Genomic DNA, 9,566 nt, shown 5'->3' on the forward strand with positions numbered 1-9,566 from the left:
ACAGATTTTAAGGTCCTTTTTAAGAAGTTCAATTCTCTCCAACACCTTTCCCCTCAAATTCCAGTGATATTACCAGCCCTAATTCTGATCTCTGTTTCTTGCATACAGCAAGCTGCCACTCTGCGGGGCTCCAGGTCCTTATGCTAAAGGTTAGAAAATCCCCTGGGAGATGTCTAGTGAGTGTGGCAGTCGTTCTGCAGGCTTTCTTTCTTCCACAAATGGCAAACTTTCACTGTCTGCACTCCTTGGAAACAGTTGTTTCATATGTTTTCCCAGTTTTGGAGTGGTTTACAGTTAGAAGAGTTCCAAAGAATAGCAAGGAGAGATAAGAAAGCCTTCCTCAGCGATCAATGCAAAGAAATAGAGGAAAAGAACAGAATGGGAAAGACTAGAGATCTCTTCAAGAAAATTAGAGATACCAAGGGATCATTTCATGCAAAGATGGGCTCGATAAAGGACAGAAATGGTATGGACCTAACAGAAGCAGAAGATATTAAGAAGAGGTGGCAAGAATACACAGAAGAACTACACAAAAATGATCTTCATGACCCAGATAACCACGATGGTGTGATCACTCACCTAGAGCCAGACATCCTGGAATGTGAAGTCAAGTGGGCCTTAGAAAGCATCACTATGAACAAAACTAGTGGAGGTGATGGAATTCCAGTGAAGCTATTTCAAATCCTGAAAGATGATGCTGTGAAAGTGCTGCACTCAATATGCCAGCACATTTGGAAAACTCAGCAGTGGCCACAGGATGGGAAAAGGTCAGTTTTCATTCCAATCCCAAAGAAAGGCAATGCCAAAGAATGCTCAAACTACCACACAATTGCATTCATTTCACACACTAGTAAAGTAATCCTCAAAATTCTCCAAGCCAGGCTTCAGCAATATGTGAACCGTGAACTCCCTGATGTTCAAGCTGGTTTTAGAAAAGGTAGAGGAACCAGAGATCAAATTGCCAACATCCGCGGGATCATGGAAAAAGCAGGAGAATTCCAGAAAAACATCGATTTCTGCTTTATTGACTATGCCAAAGCCTTTGACTGTGTGGATCACAATAAACTGTGGACAATTCTGAAAGAGATGGGAATACCAGACCACCTGACCTGCCTCTTGAGAAACCTATATGCAGGTCAGGAAGCAAGAGTTAGAACTGGACATGGAACAACAGATTGGTTCCAAATAGGAAAAGGAGTACATCAAGGCTGTATATTGTCACCCTGCTTATTTAACTTCTATGCAGAGTACATCATGAGAAACGCTGTACTGGAAGAAGCACAAGCTGGAATCAAGATTGCCGGGAGAAATATCAATAACCTCAGATATGCAGATGACACCACCCTTATGGCAGAAAGTGAACTAAAGAGCCTCTTGCTGAAAGTGAAAGAGGAGAGTGAAAAAGTTGGCTTAAAGCTCAACATTCAGACAATGAAGATCATGGCATCTGGTCCCATCACTTCATGGGAAATAGATGGGGAAACAGTGGAAAAAGTGGCTGACTTTATTTTTCTGGGCTCCAAAATCACTGCAGATGGTGACTGCAGCCATGAAATTAAAAGACACTTACTCCTTGGAAGGAAAGTTATGAGCAACCTAGACAGCATATTCAAAAGCAGAGACATTACTTTGCCAACAAAGTTCTGTCTAGTCAAGGCTATGGTTTTTCCAGTGGTCATGTATGGATTTGAGAGTTGGACTGTGAAGAAAGCTGAGCACCAAAGAATTGATGCTTTTGAACTGTGGTGTTGGAAAAGGCTCTTGAGAGTCCCTTGGACTGCAAGGAGATCCAACCAGTTCATTCTGGAGGAGATCAGCCCTGGGATTTCTTTGGAAGGACTGATGCTAAAGCTGAAACTCCAATAGTTTGGCCACCTCATGCAAAGAGTAGACTCATTGGAAAATATCCTAATGCTGGGAGGGATTCAAGGCAGGAGGAGAAGGGGACGACAGAGGATGAGATGGCTGGATGGCATCACCAACTTGATGGACATGAGTTTGAGTGAACTCCAGGAGTTGGTGATGGACAGGAGGCCTGGAGTACTGTGATTCATGGGGTTGCAAAGAGTCGGACATGACTAAGTGACTGAACTGACTGAACTGACAGTTAGAAGATAATTCTATATCAGCTATTCTGGAATAGCCAGAAAATCTTTGTTCTCTTAAGATAGCACTTGAAAAAAAAAGCATATTTACTCTCTTTTTTTTTCCTTCTGGTTTATTGAGATGAAATTGACATACAGATCTGTGTAAGTTTCATCTGTACAGCATAATGACATATACATCATGAAATGATTACCACAGAAGGTTTAGTGAGCATACATCATCTCATATAGATATAAAATTAAATAGAAAACATTGTTTTTCCTTGTGGTGAGAACTCTTGGGATTTACTCTCAACTTTTATGTATAAATACAGCAGTGTTAATTATATTTATTATGCTGTGCATTACCTTCACAGTACTTAGTTAGTTATCTTATAACTGAAACTTTGTACCTTTTGACTGCCTTCATCCTATTCCATCTCCCCCTGCCTCCTGCCCCTGGTAACCACAATCTGATCTTTTAAAGAACATAGTGATTCAGAATTTCAAAATACTCACCACAAAAGTCTAGTCACTATGTTTTACCGTACTAAGATATTACATAACCATTGACTATATTTCCTCCACTATGCAATTTATATCTGTGATTCATTTATTTTGCTGCTGGAGGTTTGTGCCTCTTAATCTATCTCACCTATTTCTTTTTTCCTCCTCCTCATGCCTTGTTTTGCTCTGTTTATTCTCTTCATCCATAACTCTGTTTCTGTTTTGTTATCTTTGTTAGTTTGTCCTGGTTTTTAGATTTCACATATAAGTGAAATCATAAAGCATTTATCTTTCTGTCTTAGTTGTTTCACTATTTCTCCTGTTTTAAAAGCAACTGTCATTTTTTATTCAATAGTCAAAATGTTTCATGCATATGTATTGTATTTATGATATCTTCCACAGCTTATTTCAAAATGTTCTCTGCTTTTAAAAAGAATAGGGTTTCTAGAGAACTAATATTTCTTTCTCAACATCCCTCATTATCAGAGAAATTCAAATCAAAACCACAATGAGGTGCCATTTCATGCCAGTAAGAATGGCTGCGATCAAAAATTCTACAAGCAATAAATGCTGGAGAGGGTGTGGAGAAAAGGGAACCCTCTTACATTGTTGGTGGGAATGCAAACTAGTACAGCCACTATGGAGAACAGTGTGGAGATTCCTTAAAAAACTGATTTATGATTCTTTTTACTGGTCCTCAATGCAGTTATTCCTACCTCTACACCCTGAGTATGTGGGTGTGCTTAGTGACTTTTGTTCCTCATATCCTTTACTGTATCACATCATAATATTAAGACTGCTTATTTCAAGAACTATTATTGTTTATCTTAAGTCCCTCACAACATGAAGTGTTTCTATCACTTGCAAATTATATTTTAGGTCTTAAATTAGTTGTCATCTGTCTGCTTCCCACATGTATATGGTTTTCCTCAAACTGGAGCACTTTCCTCCCACCTTCTTTTGTCTTTAGCCCAATTAACTCCTATTAAACTAGTAAGCTTCAAACTGAGGCATCACACAATCCAGGAAGCTCTCTCTGACTGACATCTATTTGCCTCTATAATATTAAATTTCATCCTATTTTACTTTATAAGAAATGTATGATGTCAAAAATCTGTTTGCCAAAGGGCTACATATTCAACAAGAGAAAGAACTCTTTATTTACTGAAACCTCCTTATCCATTACCTGACAGATATTAAATGCATATTTGTTGAATGATTGAATATACAAACCTTGTGAATAAGTGGGTTGAAAATATGTCCTCAACTGAGGATTCTTGAATGAGGTACAAAAATTGTGACTCATTTTCTCAAGATGAAATAGCATTTTCATGACTTGAAATTAGCTTTTCTCCAATGGTCTTCCAAAACATAACAAAAAGGATAATGATACAAATGATATAAGTAAATACTGTTGAATATGAACAAAATCAACAATTAAATGCACTGTAAGAAGTTGAAACAAAATTAAGTGAAGGATTATAGAGCATGGCATTGTCTTTCTTTGACACTTAAAGGTTTGACTTTCTATGATTTCCCTTCAAGCATGAGAATAATATGGGTTATGAATAAACAGCATTCAGGTTGAATATAACCATTTTTACACAGAACCTTATAACCTGGCTTAAGATTTGCTAACTAGAATTACTATGTCACTGATTCTCTGATTTAGGGATTAGGATGTTAGGAATAGTTCTATTCAGGAAATGAAAGAGATAGTTACTAATTTAATATTCATCAGCATTTCCTTTTTTTTTTTTTTGAAAGTGAAATCACTTTGATTTATCCAGAGTCACTTCTTAATACCACGTTAGGTGTCAGTAAAAACATTCAGACACCTCTATCTCGTGTTGGGTTTGGGGACTGCAGACATACATCTGGGTTCAGACTTCAGGTGCCTGGGAAGAACTGTGTCCCCACAACACAAGGGATGTGGCTAAGTCTCTGATCTGGTGTGCAGAAAGTTCTGGCCAGCCTTCATACTAATAGTGGCTCTTGGTTTCTTTTGCTCCTTTTATTCCCCATTTAAGTGTATTCAAAAAGGAAAATAGACCTTCTCCCAGGGTTCTGTCTGTACCAGTGTAAGCTATAAAAAGATGTTGAAGAGAAGGTGAGACTGATGCTTTCTTGCCCTCAGAGATGGAGGGATCAAGGGTTCTGCTCTACACTGAACCAGCTGCTCACTTCTGTCCAGAAAGACAGAATCAGATAGGAAAGAGTTTATCAGTCTATAGATTTTACCTAGTTACAGAGATCTCCGGAAGACCTGCTTATATGCCTACTCTGCAGTGTCAAGTTGTAGTTCTATAGAAATGCCTTCTGCAGGAATCAGGAGATGCAAGACAATGAGATTTCAATTCTAATCACATTGGGCATCTGCTCCAACTCTGGGGGTTGGGTTAAGTCCTCAACTATGGTTTTGTGTACAGGCTGCAGGTGTCTGCAGAGCACTGTGTCTCCACAGCACAGAAGTAGGTGGCTGAGTCCCCAGGCTGGGAGTCTCTGATGTAGAGTTGACTGTAACGCTCCTTGCTATTGATTGTGGATTTCAGTCTTCCTTTCTGCTGCATTCCTGAAGCTATGTAAAACAAGGAGATGAGGCGTCCATCAGGATTTTGTTGGAACCACTGCACGCTTCTTATGGAGATAGAATAATTGCATATCAGAGAAGAATTTCTGCCCTCTTGGAGGGTCAAAACCCCAGGACTCTGCTCCACCTTCATCTGCACGCTGAGCCCTGTTGAGAAAGAGAGAAAAAGGCACAGGTGAGGGTCCCTGAACAATGACTGTGGCTGTTTCCAAGTGGAGGGCATTTTCCTCTTGTTTCCATCCTCATGGTGGACACAGTCCAAGAGACTTGTGTTCTCTCTTTTCCTCCATCATACCCTCCCACATTTTTCCTTTCCAAATTTAGGTGTGATCTTGATGTTCCTTCAGGTTCCCCCTGGGATGTTCTTAACTCACAGCAAATCTGTATCCATAGGAGACTCAGCAAGACTCTTCTTTGTGTCTTCATGATTCTTTACTGTTTTGCTACAGGGACACACCTTAATGTCAAGCTCCTTTAAATATTGAATTTCATGGGACTGATTCTGTTCCTGTGTGTCTGATTGTTTTCATGAGAGATTCAACAGCAGCCAAGCCTAAGTGTCATCACTCAGCTGTGTAGTGGGAGCTCCACCCATCTATGACTTAGTCCTTCTACACACTGTGGTCTGTGGGAGTGTGTGGGGGTCTGTTATTATGTTGGGGATAATGGAAGGGTTGTCTTTTTAGTGTTTAGGAATCTATTTCTGTAAACTCTGAGTATATATAGAATATATCATGTAAAGAATAGGGAGACCATACCTTACAGGGAGAATAAAGAAATGGTTTCTTATCTATAAAGAACCATAGATAAGAGATATTGGCCAAGCTAAAATGTCAGATATGATCAGATTTAGAGTTTTCTGGGTTGTGATGACCTATATATATATATATAATATGCTGCTGCTAAGTCGCTTCAGTCATGTCCAACTCTGCGACCCCATAGACGGGAGCCCACTGTCTCTGGGATTCTCCAGGCAAGAACGCTGGAGTGGGTTGCCATTTCCTTCTCTAATGCATGAAAGTGAAAAGCGAAAGTGAAGTCACTCAATCGTGCCCGACTCTTAGCGACCCCATGGACTGCAGCCAACCATGTTCCTCCGTCCATGGGATTTTCCAGGCAAGCGTACTGGAGTGGGGTGCCATTGCCTTCTCTGATATATATAACATACACATTATATATTATGCAAATATATATAATTAATGCAAATACATATGACTATTTGCATTTTTTACACTCCATGTATTTTACTTTTTGAGTGTATTAATGTCAAATGACACAGAAACAGTCTAGGAAAAATAGCCACTTGAAATAAAAAAAAGTCATAATAGGAAATATTTAGGAAATGCTAGGAAATAATAGGAAATAGTCAAAATATTTAGTTCCTCAGTCTTTTTTACATATATATATATATATGTTAGAAACATATATTGGCAGTATATATATATATATATATATGATATGAAATATTACACACAAAATTGACTGAAGAAGTGAATGTTAGATGATCCCTACGTCAAATTGAGAGAGCAGAAACTTTGAGGATATCTATATTATGAGCATAAAGTGAAGTCACTCAGTCGTGTCCGACTCTTTGCGGCCCCATGGACCGTAGCCTACCAGGCTCTTCCCTCCATGGGATTCTCCAGGCAAGAGTACTGGAGTGGATTGCCATTTCCTTCTCCAGGGGATCTTCCCAACCCAGGGATCGAACCCAAGTCTCCTGCATTCCAGGCAGACGCTTTAACCTCTGAGCCACCAGGGAAGCCCAATATGAGCGCACACACACACACACACACACACACACATATAATGAAATATATAAAATGAAATACCTATATGAAATATCCAGCTCTACTGTGTCTATTCATCCATCTATCATCTCTCTCCTATCAACATACATTTGTTATTTATCTTTCTATCATCTCTTTGAAGCTTCTACTCAATAAATTTAACATATAAACCGTTTGTTTACAACCAGTTGCCCCCCAAAGGCAGTATCTGAAGACAGTTTTGGTTGTCACAGCTGGGGAAAGGAGAGTGTGTTACTAGTATCTAGTGAGTAGAGGCCTGGGATGCTGCTAAATATCCTCCAATGCACAGGAAAGCCCCTTCCCACAAAAAAGTCACTGGGCCCCAAGTGCTGCTGTGAGAAACTCATATAGACAACGACTTCCAGTTTAAACACTCTTCTGCCATTTTCTCTTACTCCTTATGTCTCCACCCTCTTCTTTCCATATATACTTTACCTTTTTTTACTTGCTTCTATCTTTGCTTTTATTTTTCTTATTTTTGAGTTTCTATTCTTATATGAGGTATCAGTATGGTTTGGAAAAGAGAAACAATCAAGTTGAAAAGAATTTCTGGACAAATTAATAAAAGCTCATATTGGTCCCTGATACCTAGACATATGGATTCATGAAACTATAAAATTACAGCAGTATGAAATAAATTGTCTTGTTTTAATTTCAAGCTTCATTTTGACACTTGGAGATAAGAATTGGTGATAAGAAAGCAGGACCAAGTGCATTATGAACAATTTTCTTGTCCAGAAATTCTCTTGCTCCCCCTCCTCTGCCCTGGCCCTAATTATTAATCCCTTTCCTGTTTCAGAGATCTTCATTCTTCCTTCAACAGTTAATCTTGAAAGCCTAAAGACACTTACAGTGTCTCCATTTGGACTAAAACCTAGCACTGACACCACTTCATATATAGAAATGTGTGTGTGTGTGTGTGTTAGTCGCTCAGTAGTGTTTGCAGCCCTATGGACTGTAGCTCACCTGGTTCTTCTGTCCATGGAATTCTCTAGGCAACAATACTGGAGTCGGCTGCCATTCTGTTCTTCAGGGGAACTTCTCAACCCAGAGATCAAACCTAGGTCTCCCACATTGCAGGCAGATTCATTACCATCTGAGCCACCAGGGAAGTCCATACCCAAACAAGGGCTTTTGATTATGGCCTTCAGCATCACAGTGTGTTTTTATGAAGGCACAGATTACCTCAGGAGCATGGAGAGTGTCCGAGTTGTTCATAAAAATTACTTCTCTGAATGGAAGTTGTAGGTGAGTGGATTCTTAAGTTGTGGCTCATGAAGATCAATGGCTATGGGAACTAGTGACTGGCTCTACATCATCCCAAGAACGAGTTCCCTGAATACGGAAACTGTGTTCTTTACATATTCGCTGCACAGAATATCAGGACCCCCCAGATGACGTTTTTAATGTATCTTATTGAATCTGTCATTCTGCCTTGCAAACTTAATTTTTTTAATCCATGGTGCCTGGCAATTCACAAAACACTGTTAATCCTCATAATAGCACTGTAAAGTAAGTGCTATTTATTTACTTCCAAAGTACTTATGAGGAAATTGATGATCACAACACTGGTGTATAATGCCCCACAGCCAGTAAGTGGCAGAGCCATAGATATCCCACACTCGTCTCAAAGTGTCATGTCAACTTTTACAGGTAAGAGCAGTGATTATGGAAAGACATGGCCCATTTTCTTGGGAAAACAAAACCAAAATTTCCTGCCAATCCAGAACACCTCTCCATAAGGGTAAGAAAAGAAAGAAAACAGTTTTATTATTGAATAAAAGTTAAATCAGAATATAGTATTTTTCCTGGTCTATCCATTAAAGATACTGCAAAGAGGTAAAAATTTTTTTACCCCATTATGTAGCCAAACACATGCAGCTCATTTTAGGCATTTCTCAAGATAAAAAATAACTAGTTCTTAGGTAGGAAGATTTGACAGCACCATTTGTCAAGAATTCCTTCTTACCTTTACCTGGTCTTTGGGGTAGCCACTTGTGCTTGCTGATTTTCTTGACCTGAAGAAAAAATGGCTCGTTTCTTTGACAGGAGTAAAGTTTACAACTTACAGCAAGGTGCCAGCCGAGGTTAGGCTCTTGCCCTTCACAGACACTTAGAGGCGGGAGTGTCCCCCTTGATGAGTCCATTTCAAAGAGATGGCTCTCAGGTGCTTGACAAATATTTCTGGATTGTAAAACTGGCAAGAGGCTTATTTAGCTTTTTAAAAGATATACATACATTTCAAAGTGATAGAGAAAAAATTCACAATTATGAATTTTTTTTTATTTTAAATTTTGACTGTGTTGGGTGTTCATTGGGTCATGCAGGCTTCTCTAGTTGTGGTACTTTATGTGGGGGTTTTGGTTTCATCATGTGCCATTCTCAGTGCTTGGATGAGCTTTTGAAATTCTCTCCCCTCCTTTAAATTTGAATAAATATTTGTCTAGAAGTTCTTTTAGTAAGTTTTGTTTTCTTTTGACAATAAAGTTGTGAGTGGAACTTCATGTGTTAGGTTATTAATAACATTGTTTTTATCTAAAAGATACTTGGAACTTTAAGAATAAGTTGTATTTA

The 9,566-nt window shown here is 39.0% G+C and overlaps 1 gene segment (V, D, J or C); it reads right to left on the minus strand.

The window, feature by feature from the left end:
• Window positions 1-4,987: 4,987 nt before the first annotated feature.
• Window positions 4,988-5,701, minus strand: LOC132660166 (T cell receptor alpha variable 22-like). The segment is given in 2 exon segments: window positions 4,988-5,328; window positions 5,556-5,701. Coding segments are annotated over 2 exon segments (378 nt in total).
• Between the last annotated feature and the right edge of the window lie 3,865 nt (window positions 5,702-9,566).

This window comes from Ovis aries, chromosome 7 (assembly GCF_016772045.2).
Source record: "Ovis aries strain OAR_USU_Benz2616 breed Rambouillet chromosome 7, ARS-UI_Ramb_v3.0, whole genome shotgun sequence".
NCBI lineage: Eukaryota > Metazoa > Chordata > Mammalia > Artiodactyla > Bovidae > Ovis > Ovis aries.